Source organism: Tauraco erythrolophus, chromosome 5, assembly GCF_009769465.1.
Source record: "Tauraco erythrolophus isolate bTauEry1 chromosome 5, bTauEry1.pri, whole genome shotgun sequence".
NCBI lineage: Eukaryota > Metazoa > Chordata > Aves > Musophagiformes > Musophagidae > Tauraco > Tauraco erythrolophus.
In genome coordinates, this window is record NC_141469.1 from 79255949 (window position 1) to 79274465 (window position 18517).

The 18517-nt window shown below is 45.2% G+C and overlaps 1 protein-coding gene across 4 annotated transcripts in view; it reads left to right on the forward strand.

Annotated features, from left to right (window-relative positions):
• LEF1 (lymphoid enhancer binding factor 1) overlaps positions 1-18517 on the forward strand; it is a 70095-nt gene that overhangs the window by 35748 nt on the left and 15830 nt on the right. For 2 of the 4 annotated variants that reach the window (XM_086612595.1, XM_086612596.1), the window contains exons 4-9: positions 5122-5254; positions 9721-9811; positions 12052-12135; positions 13995-14117; positions 14833-14995; positions 17550-17657. In XM_086612595.1, the coding sequence (XP_086468721.1) occupies positions 5122-5254; positions 9721-9811; positions 12052-12135; positions 13995-14117; positions 14833-14995; positions 17550-17657 (702 nt within the window). The remainder of the gene's footprint in view (positions 1-5121; positions 5255-9720; positions 9812-12051; positions 12136-13994; positions 14118-14832; positions 14996-17549; positions 17658-18517) is intronic. The other 2 variants (XM_086612597.1, XM_086612598.1) reach the window with 1 other exon arrangement.

Here is an 18517-nt window from a genome sequence, read left to right on the forward strand (position 1 = left end):
TCTTCGGTTGTTGACCCGGGGACGCTTGGGTCTCACATGCGTGGGCTCGCTTGCTCGTGGTGCCCCACAAACCTCCCTGTCTGTCTTGCAACCTCATTTGTAGATGTGTGTTCTTTGAAGGGGCATCAATTTAATATCTTTCTCTGCGCAGCAGCTGGAACAAATGGTTCCCCCAGCTCCAGCGGGAGCTGCCAGCCGCCCGTCTCACCCGGCGCTGACCTACATGCATTTTTGCCATGGCTGCCTTGGGCTTTTTATAGTTTTTGCACACTTGTTGCCTATAGGATACCTTACAGGTGCTGGAGGGCTTGTTTTTTTTTTTTTTTTTTTTTTTTTTCTGGTGGTCTTGCTTTTCATAAGTCAGGGGAAATTTCGTGGCTTCAGACTGAATCCAAGATGCAGGGTTTTGCCACCAACTCACTGGGGACTAATTTGAACTGTCTCAAAGCGTACTCCTGGGATGAAGGGACAGTGCTCTTTTAAAACGGCGAGTAGCACCGCCGCCTTCGCGTGCCGGTAGAGGAGCTCCTCCGCCAGCGCTGGGTGCTGCGCATGGCACAGGAGCCGCTTCCTGTGGGGAGGCAGCAGCTGTGCCAGCGCCATGGTGGGAGGGTGTCTTACCCCATCCTTGCCCTGCCCAAAATGCCCGAGTATGGTTCCGGCCTGACACTTGCAGACCGTGGTTGCTGTTTACAAGGGAGATGTTTGCCCTTTTACTGACTTGGGCAGTTGTTCCTGTGTCACTGTAACGCAGCAGTAGTTTTAAACCGGTGGCCAGTGCACGGCGAAGCTCCTGCCAGGGTAATGCCTACTGCTGGGTCAGGGTCCTTGTCCCTGTGAGCTCTTGCCCTTTGCCCACTTAACTCATCCTTGGGGATTTTGTGTTGTTTTTTTTTTTTTTCAAGTCAGTCATAAAGCTGAACGGCAGCTTCATCTGTGCACTAGCTGGCCAAATAATTCAGCTCCTGCTGCTTCCAGTAGATCTATTTTCTCTCAGCCCTGCCTGTTTGCTCTGTTGATGTCCTTTCAGAGGACCGTTCCTTGCCTGCACTGCCTCACCTCCAGCCTGCGCACGTGCTTGGGAGAAATAAAAGACAGCGGCTGTGAAGGCCAAGATGACCAGCAAGCATCCAAGCAGCAGAAGTTCTCCGGAGAGCGCTGGGGAAAGGTCCCTTGAGTGCAAGACCAGTTCCCAAAGGATGCTGCCATAGGCTGTGCTGCAAGACTGTGCAGTGGGACTGGAGTCCTGATGGGCCAGCAGCCTCCAAGCAGGAGCCCACCAAGGTTTAGTGGCTCAGGAGCAAGTGTCCCTTTGAACTGGGTCCCTGTTTATTTGTTTATTCCAAATTGCAGATTTTGAGCTAGGCTGTATGTTCAATTTCCTTTACTTTCCAGGGCACGTGAAGAAGCTTAGGCCCAGAGTTTAAAGAAGGTGACAAAACTGATCTGGTGTGGAAATACACCACGTAAGCTGCATCAGAGCTGTGTTAGGAACCATTTCAGTGAACATCCGACTTCTTCAGTTTGTCTTGGAAATGAGAATTGCGTTCTCATCTGCTTCACTGTTTTTCTAGAAGCTGCTTAGGTACCAACTTGCACCAAAATACTACATTTTGGTGAGTGGATGAAATATAGTTCCTGTACTGAAATATGGAAGAACCCCATGTAGGACAATGGGTAATTATGTAATTGTCTCATCAAAGGTGTGTTGACTGATCAGGTTTTGCAGAAGATTTTTTAAGGTTGTATTGAGGAGAAAAGGTCCTCTGTGAACTGTGCCTATATTAGATGTAGATGTCTAATCTACATCTAATTGGACATTGTGCTGGGAAGCTGTGGTGGTTACTAGCTTGGTTAATAGAGGCTGAGCAGAGCATGGGGGACCGAGTTTCCCCTGCGTGGAGATGGTGTTGACCTAGATCGACAGTCCTTGGGTTCAGCGTTTCTGCAGCTGTATGCACCATCTTCGGAGGATTTGGGGAGACGAATGTAGTAGGAGTGACACGTTTGTGGCAGGAGGAGGAAGCCTATGGGCAAAGATGTTGGGCTGCAGTTGGAGGAATCCAATTAGGGCTGTCTTGTACCTCAGCGTGAGGCAGGATTTTGGCCATGTCGCTCAGTCCTGAAAAGCCTCTGGAGTGGTGATGCCCACTGCAAGCAGTGGACAGAGGAAGGGGTTTCAGCATCATCCCCTGTCCAGATGTCCCCGAGAGTGAAGGGTGCAGGCCATCATCCGTGGGGCTGGCTGGGGTGCGTGGGGCTGATCTACTCCTCCCCTCACCCTGGCCCGGGAGCGAGAGCACTGAGAGAGCAGTGAGAGGCATCCAGGTCTGCGTGCAAGATCTTAGTCTTCTGCCCTGAACCTTCTCTGGGAGGAGGGCCTGTAACCCCTCTAGGTTGGCTTGTAGGGCAGGTGCCATAGCAGAACTGATTTAGTCCGTAGGGCTTTTGGAAGATATGCTATCAGGCCTTTCTCATCCTGGTTTCATTTCCACATGTCTCCCTGTGTTTTCTTCCCCTGTCAATCACTGTGGTCGTCTTGGTGGGACCACAGGGAATGGGGAGGCTCAGCCTGTGCCCACTGAGCCCCTGTCCGATGGTGCATCTGGTTACCCAGCAGGATTTAGGTTACCAGAGCTCCCTAGGTCCTCCCAAAGCTGTGTGGGGCAGGCAGGCTGGAGAGATTTTACCATTGTTATTACTTGTTACTACTATTTTTCTTCCCAATTTCTGGCTCTGCAGACCCCCAAATGCTCTTAATGGAGATATGACCTGTTTGTATGTTAATTTTAAGCCCACTGACAAGCGGTTTGCTTTTCTCCTGACTTCTCACGGTTCCTTCACCCGTTGAAAGCTGCTGCCGTGGGCTTAGGGGATAAGGTGCCGAGAATTAGAAAATAAAATAAAATCTGCAGGATGCTGGCGAGTGAGGGGGTATGGGGATTGGCTTGCTCAAAGTACGAATGGGTGATTTCTGAAAGCAAGTAACCCTGATACCAGAGGCGTGCATGGCAATTACATCCAGTATAATACAAAATGTTAATTACTAAATTTGGAGAAATTAATGCTGATTAGCAGCTGCGTGTGTGTGACCTAAATACATGTATTGCTTGATCTTTATTCATAATATACAGTTTGTTGTTGATAAAGTAATTGCTGAATGGTGGGCTGGCCCTCAAGTCTTGTAGCTAAAGACTGGGGCCTGATTTGTAAATCATCTGAAATTTGTTGGCATCTCTATTTTGTTGAATTTGTACAGAAAGGAAAGATGAATAGCAGTCTGAGCTATCCCTTTTACAACTCAACTCATATATATTATGGAGAATTCATATTGCTGTTATTATTTGGTCACAAAAATGGACCTAATGCTTGTTGGCTTTAAAACACCTACTAGCGCTGCTTTCTCTCTCCATCTTGCAAAATATAAGACAAGGCCGAAGCTTAAATTAAAATCCTCAGGTTCTTATCTCTTTCCCACAGGAAAGCAAATCTGTGTTGAAAACCGTAAAATTAAGAGGAGAGCAAGGATAGCATAATTTAGCAAAAATTCATGGCACCAGATTCTGAGCTATATGACTGGAGGGATAGGTCAGACATTAAGAAGATACTGCCTGCTAATGCAAGTTCCTTAAGGTGGTGCTCTGGAAACAAGGCAAGCAGAAAATACTGTGCTGGTTCCCGTTTGCTCCTTTTCCTCTTCTCCTACCAGCCTTAACAATAAATTGAGTTGTCCATTTAATAATCGTTCTGCTTCCAGAAGTCCAGAGAAATCCTAGGTCCAGAGAAATCCTAGGTCCGTACTTGGAGTATCGTCCTAACATCTATTTGTGCCAGGATTTCAACAGTGAACTCAAAGAAAATTAATTTCATTAATTCTTACATTATTTTTTTTTCTGTAGTTCCTTCTATTTGACGCTGTCCTTGCTGAGTTTTATCAGCATTTCTGTCTGAAGGACAGCTTTTATTTGCCCCCTTTTTATTTATTTATTTTACTAAAATCCTGTTTGTGCCATAATTATTTTTGCTAAGGGACAGAGTAGGGTGTCGAGGTACAGCTGAGGAGCAGCTGTTACACACTGCCATCATTGCTACATCTCATCCCTCCATAGGGAGAGCAACTTGTGTTTCAAGCAGCTTTAATAGAGGAGTGTTTCTTGGGACAGATGAGTCCCGTTGTCTTTCAGCCTTGATCCAAGAGTGTGATTTTGGGCGACATCCCTCCGTCACGCCGAGTGCCCCCTCCCCTACACCTCTGCGGGAAGCGCTGATGGGAAACGTGTGTCTTGGCCTGTGTGGACACTGCTTATGGCACTTGTTTTGGGACCCTCTCGGGCGTTGGCAGGACTTTGATTTCTCCTTGGCATTCCACAGCCGTCCCTGGGCAGTCAGCGGGTGTGCTCCCTAACTGACCCCTTCCGAGAGGCCACTGCCAACCGTTTAGATATGAAATTAGGCTTTTAAGTGTGGCTTTTTGGTTAACTGCTACACAGACCAGGAGATTTCAACCTGAGTTTGTGAAATTGCCAGGGGAAAAGCCTGCTGTACCCTCAGGCAACACCGGGGGCTTGTCCCCGCTGCACCGAGCCGCCTTTGCTCAGGAGAGCGATGGAGGAGTGAAGTCAATGAAGCTCCTGTTGCTCTTAAGGCTGGGGAAGTGGCAAACCTGCACTTTAAACCTTTTATTTTAATGCTGAACCTATAACTGAAGGATTTCTTCAGTGCTGCTGCTGGCCCTGCTGTCCTTTGGTCACAGCCCGTGGTGTGTGGTGCTCCTCCTGCCTGGTGTGGTGCTCCTTCTGCCCTGCGGCTCTCTGGCCACTGCTTCCACAGCCCCGTGTGTCCCAAACACCTTTCCTTCTGCCCCTTGCCTCCACCCGTTTCCCTGCATTTCCTCAATGCCTACATCCCTCCTTGGGTGCCAGTGGTTCAAGGATGACTATTCTGGCAGCAAACCTGGTTGCCATCCACCAGCTCCAATGTCATGTCTGTCCATCCATTCTCCCTCCGCTTGAGTCATACAAATATCTAAAAATTGAATTTTGGAAGGGTCTTTTTTTTTTTTTTTTTAATTCAGAGGCCCCACCTCACTAACACAATTTAAATTTTTTTCTTCTCTTGCAGTCAAACAAGGTGCCAGTGGTACAGCCTTCTCATGCGGTTCACCCCCTCACCCCTCTTATCACCTACAGCGATGAGCACTTTTCCCCGGGGTCGCACCCGTCTCACATCCCCTCCGACGTCAGCTCCAAACAAGGTGAGCCTGTCCCATCCCAGTGCAGTGGGGATCCAGAGTGGTCCCGGTACGTTCCCCCACGCCGCTGATAGGACTTTATTTGTAATATTTAGAGGGAGGGTTCGAGGTGTGCGTGCCCGCTTTCAGAGACGGTAATTCTGCTGTGATCCTGATATTTAACTTGGATGTTTCAATCTTCGTGCTCTTTCTAATGTGATAATTCAGGCTCGCTTTACTCGTCAAAATCTTTTAAATTAAATCTCAATACGTAGCAGCCAGCTCTCACCACCCCCTGTGGTGCCTGAGGCTTGCGGCGTGCAGATGTGGAAACAGCAATCATCCCTCACCTTCCCTAAAACGGGGGCGAATACTTCAGTAGTGGTGTTACAGAAACCTTTTCTTTTTCCCTTTTACTCAGAATTGTGTTTTGTGTCCTTGTATTCTGGCTGTCCAAATTCTTCCACACATCGGTTGGCATAACTGAAGCGTTGCCCATAAAATACAATTTTGAGCCTGTGCAAATTAAGGCTTCGCACACGTGACGTTTTTTAACCTTCTCATACCTGCTGCCTTCTGCAGATAGCATCATTTTAGATGTCCGAGTCGCAGGTGTCAGTTTTCTCTATGCCCTTAGGAACTCCTTAAAACAAACAAAAACCAACCCCACTCTGGGTCAGCCTGCCGCCCCCGGGGAAGCACTGACCACCTCCGAGGTGCCGAGCCCAGCCTGCTCCGAGAGCTCCTGCTCCATGCCCGGCAAAGCCAGGGGTTTCCTGGGGAGAGTGCGCTTGCTTGCATTGGGATGCAGGAGCTTTGGGGGACGGGACACCGTGATGGTTGTTGAGGGATGCAAGGGGAGGACAGGCCCCAGCTGGCACTGGTCTGAGCTGGGGTTTGGGTAAGCGCCCGAGGAGGAGAAGCCTGCGTGGGAGAGCTGGTGATGAGGAGGGAAGGAGAGGGAGCAGAGTGTTTACGAAGGCTTCCGCTGTAGTCGGGGACATCTGTGCGTGGGCATGAAGTCCATCAGTGCTGGCACTGGTCCTGGAGGGTGCCTAGCACTGCCTTACCTGGGCACACACCCACACGCACAGCTGGCCCATTGATCCGGAGAGGCATCTGGCCACCATCGCTCAGGAAGAGAGACTTTTTACAGTTCTGACTTTCCCTGAGTGCCTAGTTTTCATTTGGGCCATGCTATGTGTTTTTTGCTGTTTGTTGGTTAGCTGATTGTTTTTTTTTTAAGGGAGAGGGAATACAAAAAGCATTCTGCCTGGAAAGCCTGGCCTGTAAATACACGTAGAATATCTTTTTTCAGAGTTGGAAGGAGCAAATGGAGACCTCCTGTCCTCATTTGTCTTCCTCCTTTACATCAGTGCTCAGGAGAAGGATATTCACACTCATTCCTTTCAGTCCCAGAGGTGCTGCATGTTAGAGAAGAGGATTTCCACCTCTTGCCCAAGCTGGTTGCGGTGGCTGGGGCACACCCTGCTGCTGCAGTTTGTGAGCTCAAGAGGTTTCCACTCTCTGCAGGATGGGTTTGCCCTCCTGCACCCCAGTTCTTTGCCTTTACTTCTTCATTTTTGTATTCCTCTCCTGCAGACCCAAACTGAACAACATCTGGTTTGTTGTTTCTGCTGCCCATCCTCCCTTCTGCCTCTTCTTGCCCTCTCCCCCATCCAGCCCTGGTGCATCCCACCTCTCATGTCCCCATCCCCAATCACAAGCCTGGAGAGGGTCTCTGCTGGGAGGAGGCCAGGGGCATCTCTGGGACAGAGCTTGTGCCCCTCCAGTGTTCCTGAATGGGCTCTCGATCCCTTTGCTTAGTGTCTGGCAAAGATGGGGATGGACAACACAGGCTGGAGACTTCCAGTTTTGGCTGTGATGGTCTCCTTTGTGTGTGTGGTCTTTCCATGCTCCCCGTTTCGGCGTCGCTAGTGTGTAGGAGCAGCCCCAGTGAGGTGGCCCATGCAGTTGCTGCAAAAAGAGGATGTTTTTTCCCCTCCGGTCCTCTGCCAGATGTCTCCAACCATTGTTTGTGTCCTCGCCTCCCACTGTGGGTCTGTAGCAAGGCACTGTCCTGGCGCCCCAGCCCAGATGCCAGAGTGCCCTCCTCCTGCCAAAATCCCCTGATGAGGGGATCCACAGCAGCTTGCCCACAGCACTGCCTTTTGCACCCCAGGCACTTAGGGACAGAGGTGCAGACACCGCCTTTCTAAAGGCGATCACTTCTTTATTTTATTTTTGTTGTATTTTTTAACCCTCCTATGAGCAGGAGCTAGCTTTGGAGAGCACTGGCCATGTGGTAGCTGCATATGTTCCTGCTGGGATTTAGGTAGCTGACAGCCCCCCATAAGGGGCCACAAATTTTGGACGAGTGATAACCACTGTGTGTTAGTGCAGAAAGAGCGGCATCATCTCCGTGGTCAGAAATGCAGATTTTGGGGAAGGAGCGGCCCAGCTCCTTGCGCAGAACTTGGTCGGGCAGGGACAATGTCGTCTCGTCACTCCCGGGAGCATCAACTGTCACCAGAGACGAGAGGCTAGGGTTGTTTTTCACCTTTTTTTTTGTTTTAAAATACTGTAAAAGAGAGTTCCCTCTCACACAAAACCCCTGGGATATAGAAAGTGTTCCCTCTCCTGTCAGCCACCAGCTGTTTTACACCTTTGTGTTGGGTCTGTGTGGTGGGGGTTTGGTAGCTGAGGAGGGGCTACAGGGGTGGCTCCTGTGAGAAGCTGCGAGAAGCTTCCCCAGCTCCAAGTTGGAGCTGCTGCTGGCCGAGGCTGAGACTGTCACTGACCGTGGTAGCACCTCTATGCTAACGTATTTAAGAAGGGAACAAAAAAAAAAAAACCCACAAAAAACTGAGGGAGAACCTGCAGCAGAGAGAGGGCAACAGAAATAATGTGTGATGAACTGACCGCAACTCGCATTCCCCATCCCTTTGTGCTGCTGGGAGGGGAGGAGGTAGAGAACTCGGGGGCAGAGCTAAGCCCGGGAAGAGGGGAAGGGTGGGGAGGAGGTGGGTTTTTTTAAGATTTGGTTTTATTTCTCATTGTCCTGCTCTGATTTGATTGGTAACAAATTAAATTGTTTTTTTTCCCCCATGTTGAGTCTGTTTTCCCTCTGACCGTAAGTGGTGAGGGATCCCTCCCTGTCCTTGTCTCGCCCCAGGAGCCTGTTGTCATATTTCCTCCTCCCCATCCCGCTGCGGGGGGAGGAGGGAGCGAGCGGGCGCGTGGTGCTTAGTTGCTGACTGAGCCTAAATTGCAATAACCTTTGAAAACACAACTGGCCAGAAACATGATCCTCAGATTGTCCCGAGTCTGAGAATTTAGATTTTTTGAGACAGTAACACCACAAGTATTGTTTTCCATCCTTTTCTCTGGACAATCCCAAAAGATATTCTTGAAATCTTATAATTAAATTCAGAAGATTTAAATACAAACTAGAGGGGGAAAATAAATCAGTAACATCAATCTATAAACCAAGTCTCAAGGTAGCACACACTCAGTCTTGGACCTTTGGAGTGTCACCACATAAATATTTAATACCTTTTTAAAAGCAGCTGATTTAACATGTGAAGTAGACTTAACAGTTCCTTCTGTTTCAGCCCCTTCTTCCCCAAACACATTTAAATAAACCGATGTCTTTGTGGCCTCTGCAACCGTAATTCCCTGTCTCCTGGGGGCACAAGGTTTAGGTGAAGAATGGAGACTGGAGACCCTTTTGGGACTAGGATTAGCTTTAATCTTGAGGTGGTTCTTGCAGTTGTAGGACTCTATGTTCTGGGGAATGTGAGCTGATGGATCATTTCTGATGGGACTCTTATTTTTCTATGAAATACTACCAATGCAAAACAGATTGACCTTGGAGCCCACAGGAGTCAACTTGATGAAGAGCTTAGTTGGAGCTGGAGTGACAATTGGAAGCCAAATGAATCATATCAAGTGTGACCATTACAGGCCTGAAAATTATTCTTAATTAACCACTGATCCTCTGTGGTAGCAAGTTCCAAAATCTGTGAATCCATTAGGGAACTCGCGAAAACCTAAAAGTAGGAATTTACCTAATCTAATAGCTGTGCTGCGCTGCCTCTTTGACAACGCTTTATTTTCCTCTTGTTTCCTGCTGTGTTAGAAGAGGTCTTCAGGATCTGATTGGGTTTGGTGAAATCACTGAGAGGACAGTATTGCCTAATGTGCTTTACAGGAGATCTAAACTCGTGCAGGCCCTTACCCATACATTTATTCCTTCCTTACACTTTGTTTTTTCCAGTATTTCCCTTTGAATTGCAACATCATGTGCAAGTTATTTATTATTTTAAAGGTGGCTTGGGTAGCCTTTCGCTTTTAACGCTAACCAAGAAGGTGGTTATTTCTTATCCAGAGCACTAATTCCATCATTGCATTGACTGTGATAGCTGTGAACTGTGGCTCGTGTAGTATTTTGAGGGGAAAGTAATTCATTCTTCTGTGCTCTTTAACAGGCATGTCCAGGCATCCTCCAGCACCTGATCTCCCTACCTTCTATCCCTTGTCTCCAGGGGGGGTTGGACAGATAACACCACCTCTTGGCTGGTAAGATCTTTTAGCTTCTTTTCAGACAAAGGTGCATGTTCACACCATTTGCTGTTGTTGAATCAATCACAGCGTTTACAAAATAAGAATGTCACTGCAGTAAGAAATTACTACATTATTTTAGTTGAAAAGATCAAAAAATGTCGATCCTTGAAATGAATTCAATCTGGTTTTTGAACACATACGGAAATTGAAGGGTGTAGATTTCACTTTGAAGTCTATATATTTCTTATGGCTCAGATTTGTGGCTCTTGGCATTTGGAAAGATAGCAGAAAACAGCTCTCAAGGAATTAAATGTAAATTTTAATAAACAAAATGGCAATTACTAAGAGGAGGGGAGGTAAGAAGGAACTTTGAAGTGTGTGTGTGTGGAAATCTTGAAACTGCACCAAAATGGCCAACAAACTTTTGTAGTCTGCTGCCTTTTACAGTTCCTGTATGCCTCTGTCATTGGGAGATTTTGCCACTTCTGCTAATGCCAGCCCTCTTAGGATCTTATTCTGCCATTCAAGGTGTCATTTTTGTTTTGGAGGAAACATGTTGTGTTTTCAGAGTAATCGATTTGACAGGATGCTTCGTGTCTACTCGGGGTAGATAGATACTTGCCCTCAGATCTGTCAGAGCAAGGAATAAGGAAACTGGGCAACAATTTCAGTGCTTTAGAATCTGTATCTTGACTAATCTGTGTCCGTGCAATGAGAGATGCAGATTACTTTTTTTTTTTTTTAGTGTGTTTATGGGAGGGAAACATGATCCAGACTACAATAGACATAGAAAGTAGAGAGCAGAAGATGGTGAAATGTTGTATTACTGGCACATCTTTCAGGAAGTGCCACATGCCTTTTTGGAACAACTTATTATCAGATACCAAACTAAAATATGGAAGTCTCTTTTTTTTTTTTTCTAATTTTTTTCCCTGCTTCCTCCCTGTTCATTGCTGCTTGGCTGACTCCCCACCTCCACCACCAGCAGGCAGTTTCTGGCATTCGTTTTCCATATGTGATCAATGATTTCTTTTGAGCGGTTTCTTGATGCAGAGGATAGGGGGAGGGAAAAGAATAAGAAGAGGAGAGACAAGATCTGATCTTATAAGGCTTGGGGATGTGTTCAGCAGCACTCACTGACAGCAGGACATACCCAGCCATCCCTTATGCTGTATGGCTTCCACCTGCCTTGTGTGCAGTAGAGCTACTGAGACTTCCTCCACCTTTTTGTTCTCCCCTTCCCTTTTAGCTCTGCTCATTTCCAGTGACATACTCCAAGTGTGAAACCTGTATCCTGCACCTTACAAGGGCTACTGTCCCTTTTTTTCCCTGTCTGAAAGCTGATCTACCAGTCAATAAGTAACTGTTTGAATAGGATTGATGTGTGTGGTGGTCTTTCTGGGCTGGTTCAGATATTTGGCCTCAACTGGTGTTTGTTCACGTTACCATAGGGTGCTACTTCAGAGTGTTAATTGTCACAACCTGAACGGTTGCTAACTGAAAGTAACCAAAGTGTGTAGCGATGATAATAAAAACTAGAGAGTCCAAATGACAGGCTGGTGACAAAATATTCCATATATGTGGGAGTATAAAGGAGGTAAGAATTTCACACAAACTTCTTTTACTGGATTGCAAAGTTTGAACTTTAAGATGGACTTGTGTTGCTGTGGGCTTTTAGGTGGTTGTGGAGTTTTTTTATCAAATAAAATTCTATGTTCTTAGAAAAGCTGGCCGCTTTTACCTCGCTATAAAAGATACAAATGGAGAGAGTCCTAAGTTTTCAAAGACTTAATGAAACCGTTCAAAAGGTCTCCTAGCTTGACAGTTCACAGTCTGGTGTTCTTGCACTGATCTACAGTAGAACTATTTGGAACAAAATGCCTCTTTCCTAAGAGCTAGTTAACACAATATGATTCCAGCGCTTTTAAAACTAGGTGAGAGAGGGATGGAGATAGAGAGTGTGAATGCATGCGCGTGCGTGTGTGTGTGTGCACGTGTGCTTTGGGCGAGGAAGGCTGGTTGTTTTGCTTTCTTCCCCAGTAGAAACCCAAATTGGGAATCTTGCAGTAGCGACAGAGAAAGTCCAAAGTGTTCAAGCATTCATTAGCTTTGAATACAGCAGAACTCTTGAAAGTGTTACCTATCACTATTTTTTGTGACTAGTACTGAGTTCCCATCAAGTGCTTGTAACTCTAGAGTGACTACTGAATACCATTACCGTATGATTGATGGGTTCCTTTCTTCTGTGACCTCAGGCAAGGTCAGCCTGTATATCCCATCTCGAGTGGATTCAGGCAGCCCTATCCATCCTCACTCTCAGTCGACCCTTCCATGTCCAGGTAGGTGTGGGAGGCGAATGACTGACTGGGGAGTAACCGCTGTCATTAGAGGGCAAGTTGCTCTTCTGCTTGCATCTTGGTCTGCCTTTGCTTGCTTTTCGGTCAGCTAAAACTTTATGCGTACGTTTTTATTTAACATATCTGTGTCATATACAGTTTGCCTGGATCCCACACTGGTCTCATTCAGCATTTTCTTGGCAGCCTCTGAAGTATTGCAATGAGGAGCACCGGTGAATTGTCAACAATTAATTGAGCTGATTCATCTGAAATGAGTCATTAGTTCATTTCTAGATGCAACATGTAGCGTGCATCCTTGGGTTTTCATCCTGCAAGTATGAAACCAGGTGGATTGTCACTCTAGGCTGCGTTCTCTAGTTCTAATTTCAAAGTTGTTGGTAATTAGTCTTGAATCATGTAGGCATCACTCTGTGTGGAAACTCACTCACAAGTAGGTATTTCATAGCCCAAAGCCACTAATGGCAAGGGATGCCAGCACAGTGTGTTTGTACAGGTGTGTGAATCAGGCACTGTGTCTTTATGTCTAAGTGCAAGCAAGCAATGCTAACTGAGACTTGGCCATGACACACTCCAGACCTCCTTTCCTCTGCTTTTGCACTCTAAAGACAGCTTCTGCATCCTGTGCTTGATGTACACAAGGTTGCAATATACCATTCTTGGGTTTTTTTTGTGTGACCTGTAGAAGACGCATCCTCTTGCACGGGGACTTAAGACAGGCCACTTGATAAGTGATGGGTCCTCTTGCCTCTGTTTGTGTGGGCTCCTTTGGATTCTCATTGTCCGTTTACTTCTTTGCAGGGGAATGATAAGCGTGTGCCTGTCAGCGTGATTGGGAAGAAAACCCATTCCTTCTCCATAATAAAACGACCTAATTTCATTACAAGGCTTTGCGTTTGCTTTATTTTGGTGACACGAAGGAAAAGGGCAAGGTGACTAGGGAATGGAGAAATGAGAGGCTGGATGTGATTCCTTAACCAGCACTCATTCAGCAAACCTTTAGAGCATGAGCTTGTTTTGATGCTAATGGTACTTTCTGCCAGTTCAAAATAAAACATGCAGGTTTTCTGCTGCACTTGAGCTTGCAGTGCTCAACATCTTCAAGATCCATCTCGGCTATCCTTGAGGATGACCTGGGTTAGTAGGGTGGGATGATTGAGTTAGTAGTACTTTAGTTTTCTTTTGCATTTTCCTTCTTGTACAAATGAAAGGAAGTTTTATTTAGGACAAAAGTGTCTTTCTCCCTCCACTTCCCCCCCTTCTTCCAGGTTGCTGAATTTCTTCAGTTTATTTTTATTGTAAGCGTGTGAGGGAAGGACAGTGAGTTTAGGTGAAGTGATGTTAAAATCTTTCAGCTTAAGTACCTTGAAAATTCCTTAGAGAGCCATCTTGACTTCTTGAAAAGTCTCTTCTTTTATTTTATTTGTTTCTGCATGGCAGTTCCCTCCTTTGCATTGGCTGGTGGTGGATATTTTAAGAATGTTTATATCTTGGTGTGGAAATACAGTTTTTTGGTTAAGAAATGTGTATTTTTATTGCTAGTCAGTACAACAGTACAACCATTAAATGTTTCTTGTGTGCATTGCTACAACTGTTTGCCTGAAAGGTAATAAAATAACTTCTTTACAACCAAAATGTTGACTGATTTGTTTGTGTGTTTGTTTTTCTTGAATAAGTGGCTACAATGCACAAATCTTAGCCAAATATTTTTCATGCCCTCTTAAAGAATTGTCTTCCATTGCAAGCTCCATAGCGTTTGCATTCTTGAGGCATCCCACTGCTGTCACACGTGTTTATGCCTGTCTTCAGTAGGGTTACAGACCTTCCTTTGTTTTCTCTTTTAGGTTTTCACATCACATGATACCTGGTCCTCCAGGCCCTCACACAACTGGAATCCCTCACCCAGCTATTGTAACACCTCAAGTAAAACAAGAACATCCGCACAACGACAGTGAGCTAATGCATGTGTGAGTCTGCACTAGCCTTTAATCCATAAATATTTGAGAACTAACTCTACCTGAAGAAGAGTCAAGGAGGTTAAAAAAAAAAAAAAGTGTTTTTCATGTCCTTTTTGAATTTTAACTCTTCTCCTATAAGTAACACGGGAGATGTGGGCTACTGTTTGGGAAGAGTAAGGAGACGTGAAGCCATTTCTTATTCCAGTCCAGCACTTTTTAGCTATCAGCAACAGTCATCTTGATTTAGATATAATCATGGACCTGTCTACCTGTGGATGTTACTTGAGTGTCAACTCATGGACTTCTGCTGGAAAAGGTCTTAACTGCAAAATCTACTAGTAAAAAGCAGCCCTTTTGCTTAGTACTTAAGTGCAAAAGGCCTAAGAAAGAAGTGGATGAGGAACTATCCTCCTGCCTGTAGCAGTGGTCTTCTAGGGTACTATGGACAGCCATTCAAAAAGAGAATTGAGGCAAGTGATGAAATTTGGAGCGCTTCACAGATCAAATGTTATGTGCTAGAGAATGTCAACCTGACATCCTCCCTAAGTATTAAATTAAGTTCCCTGAAATGATACCGAAGTGGATGGGACATGACCACTGAAATTCTCATTCTTGCTACTTAAATGCTAGTGTAACCACAGGTTGGTAATTTTCCATTGGAGTTTTTTTAAGCTGAAGGTAAATGGATGCTTTTTTTCCCCTCCTTTCCCCCACCACGTTTTAGGAAGCCTCAGCACGAACAGAGAAAAGAACAAGAGCCAAAAAGACCTCATATTAAGAAACCTCTGAATGCTTTCATGTTGTACATGAAAGAAATGAGAGCGAACGTTGTAGCAGAGTGTACTCTGAAAGAAAGCGCAGCTATCAACCAGATTCTTGGCAGAAGGGTATGTACAGGAGAGTGTGTGTGCACTCACGTGTGCTGCTAATTTGTGTGTCTTTCCCTTTAGCTGGGTGTGATGGCTCCCTTTCTGCTTGAGGTGCTAACTAATGTGCAACTATCAAATTAGCTACAGAAGATAAAACGTGCAATTACAAATAAAAGCAGTATCTTTATTTTCTTTTTTTCAGCATTAGAAACATTGTCGAATGGGTGTCTGTTCCACTCATGTCATGGTGTCGGCACCTCAGGCATGAAATATCCTCATTCACACATGGCAGGAGCATTCAGATCACCTCTGGGTCCTCCCTTAGGCTGGTGTCCATCAGAGCAGGAGGAGATCGTTCAAAGATGAACACCAGACGCCAGTGGAGATGGAACCCAAAAGTGAATAGAATGTGGGCCGATTGCAAAGTCGTGTAGGTTGGGAGCAACCTGTGGAGGTTGTTTTAGTCCAATGCCTGCCCAAAGTGGGTCAGCAGTTACGTCAGGCTGCTCAGGGACTTGTCCAGTCGAGTTTTGAATGTCTCTAAAGTCAACAGCCGAATACGGATGATCCCAGTATACGTCCCAGAGCCTTGCTGAGAGCCGTTTGCTTCTGTGGCGTTGTAGGCATGTTTTGTTCTTTCCATACTCTAAAAAAAAAGTAGGCAGGCTAACCAACAAGTATAAACTTCATGTTCACCTGCCAGTCTTGTGCTTCCAAGGGAAAGCAGCAGATATAAATGCCCATTTGGCCCTTGACTGTCCCAGAAATGAGAAAAGGAATGACTTTATATCAGTGTGAGTTTGAGTAGGGATTATTCAAATCCCCTTGCTCAGTGACCCCTTTTTCTTGACTGAGGCAGTATTGACAGGCACTGCCACTCTCTGAAAACCCTCTGAAAAGTGGGAAGTCAGTACATGACCTTAACTACTACTTCTCTGTTACAGTCTGAAGACTTTCTCCCTGCCCTCCAGAGAGAGCAGAAATCTATTGGTACTTGTCTCAGTTCCTGCAGCCTTCTGCCTTCTCTCTGATGTTCTTCTTACCTCCTCTTAAAGGACGTCCCGGTGCTTGCCTTTTCCATTCTTTCATGCGAGCCTCTAGGATCACGTTTTCATTCTCACTCCCTCAGTAACTGATCTTAGCTGCATAGTATGTCAGCCTTGTTTTCTTGGCTGAGTGAGGGCAGAGGCTTATTTATCTCCATTTTGGTAATGAATCAAGCCTCCGTGCTCCATTGCCTGCTTTTTCCACAGCTTGGACTCCCCCTTTCAAGTTACTGTTCTCCGTGAAAGTACGTCAAATTCCACTTCTCCTGTGGCACAAACAACGCATGAGTTATTCAATATAATTGCTCAGAGATGAATTATTATCAAATGTCTTGTGTTCAGTCATTCTGGTCACTGTTGACTATACCCTGTGCCACTCTGGAACAGGAACCGCTTTGCAGGCTGCTGGGCTCTCTGGTCTTCACTACCTTCCGGCCTTGGAATGCATGTGCGGAGTTGGAGAGTTGCAAATTGGCTGAACTGCTGTGCTCTCAGTAGCACATCTAACTTGCCAAGTCAAGACAGACAAGCACTTTAGTTCACATCTTCTGATGTGTAACAAAACAACATATTAAATCAGACAAATGGGATCTGATCTGAAATCCTAGTTCTGTAAATTATTCTTGCATGAGTGTCTTAATGATTTCATGACTGTCTGTTGTTTGTGGGTTTTTTTAATATCTTCTTCTCCCCCTGCCCCCTCATGCATGTTGTTGAAATCAAACAAGAAAACACATCTAATGCTGCAGCAGTGGATCCTGATTCTGAATAAAAGGCCTTTACTCTTTTTTGGTTCAGGTCTGTGATAGGTATTTCAACAAGAACAAAATTACTAGATACTGATGTAGCTGGTGCCTTTTCAAATGTGCAGGTTGTGAAGGTTTGGGGCTTTTTTAAAAGTAAATAAAAGCAGGAAGTTTATCCCTACTTGGCTACAGAGGACAACTCCTGTACATCGGAAGACTACTGTTCTGTGGTTTCTGTATCTTAGAAGCTTTTTGCAATTGCCATTTTCTTTTCTTCTGTTACAACAAGAAGAAATCAGAAAGCAGGCACCTTGAATCTCAATACTTAGAGGTTGATCTAAGATCCTCCAGGAACAGGAGCCTGCTGGTGCCCGGAAAGCCCTCTGCACTGGCATTGAAAACTCATGTGTAGCTGCTGCTTAAAAACAAGACAGCAAACTCTTCCGTGGTGGGCAGCTCGCTGCCCTTTAAAAGCAGCACAAAACCTTTCTGTTTTGTCTGTTTTAAAGTAGTGTTGGGAGAGCATAGTTCTATGAGCAGATCATTTGTTGAGCCTTAGTTCCACTAATGATTTTTGTCTTGCTCAAGGCACTTGGCAGTTGCAGAACTGACAAATGCCTAAAAGTTGGTTAATAAACACGGCTGCTTGTAATTGCTAATGAATTTCATTTTTGCAGTGCTGAAGGACTGAATCAAAGTCAGAAGAACACTGGCTCGTGTCATCTGTTGCCTAGGTACGAGTTATTTCCTAGTCTAATGCTATGTTTATTTTGTTTGCAGTGGCATGCTCTCTCCCGCGAAGAACAAGCGAAATATTATGAACTAGCTCGTAAAGAAAGGCAGCTACACATGCAGCTTTATCCAGGCTGGTCTGCAAGAGACAACTATGTAAGTTGCTCACTTGAAGGCTTTTTTTTAAATTAACTTCCTTTACCTAACTTTTTTTCCTTTCTTCTTTTTCTCTTTAACTTGTGGAAAGTTCTAGGTGGAAAGATGGTGAGCAAACATACAACATAAGCTTTGTATTTGCTTGCACTTTGAGCATCCAGAAAACTCGAGGTTTTGTTGTTGAGATTTTTTTTGCGAAGGTCACAGTTTTTGAGGGGGAAAAATTAACATAGAAAGTTTTTTTCTCAGACAATGGCCAGTAGAATCATAGAATCATAGAATGGTTTGGGTTGGAAGGGACCTCAAAGATCATCTAGTTCCAACCTCCCTGCTGTGGGCAGGGAAACCCTCCACTACACCAGGTTGCCCAAAGCCTCATCCAACCTGGCCTTGAACACTTCCAGGGATGGGGCATCTATAAGTTCTCTGGGCAACCTGTTCCAGTGTCTCACCACCCTCTGAGTGAAAAATTTCTTCCTTATATCTAATCTAAATCTGCCCTCTTTCAATTTAAAGCCATTGCCCCTTGTCCTATCAGTACTGTCTGAAAGCTTATGTTCTACTGTACAGCTGTGAATTTTTCATAATTTTCTATTCCATCACTTGCTATCCAGAAATATTCTTTAGATCTGAGCAAGAAAAGTTCTCTCTCTTTCAAGAGAACTGAAAGCCCAGGGGTCTTAATGCAAACTGAACTTTAGCTGAAAGTAATTCAGAATAGTCCACCTCCAAAATAAAGCCTGCAAAATTTGTATAAGTAAGCTTCATGATAGATCCTGCTTTTATGCTGTTTGGTGAATCTAAGAAGTTTTCTTAGAATCACTCTTATTTTGTAATTAAATATCAAACAAATGTTAATA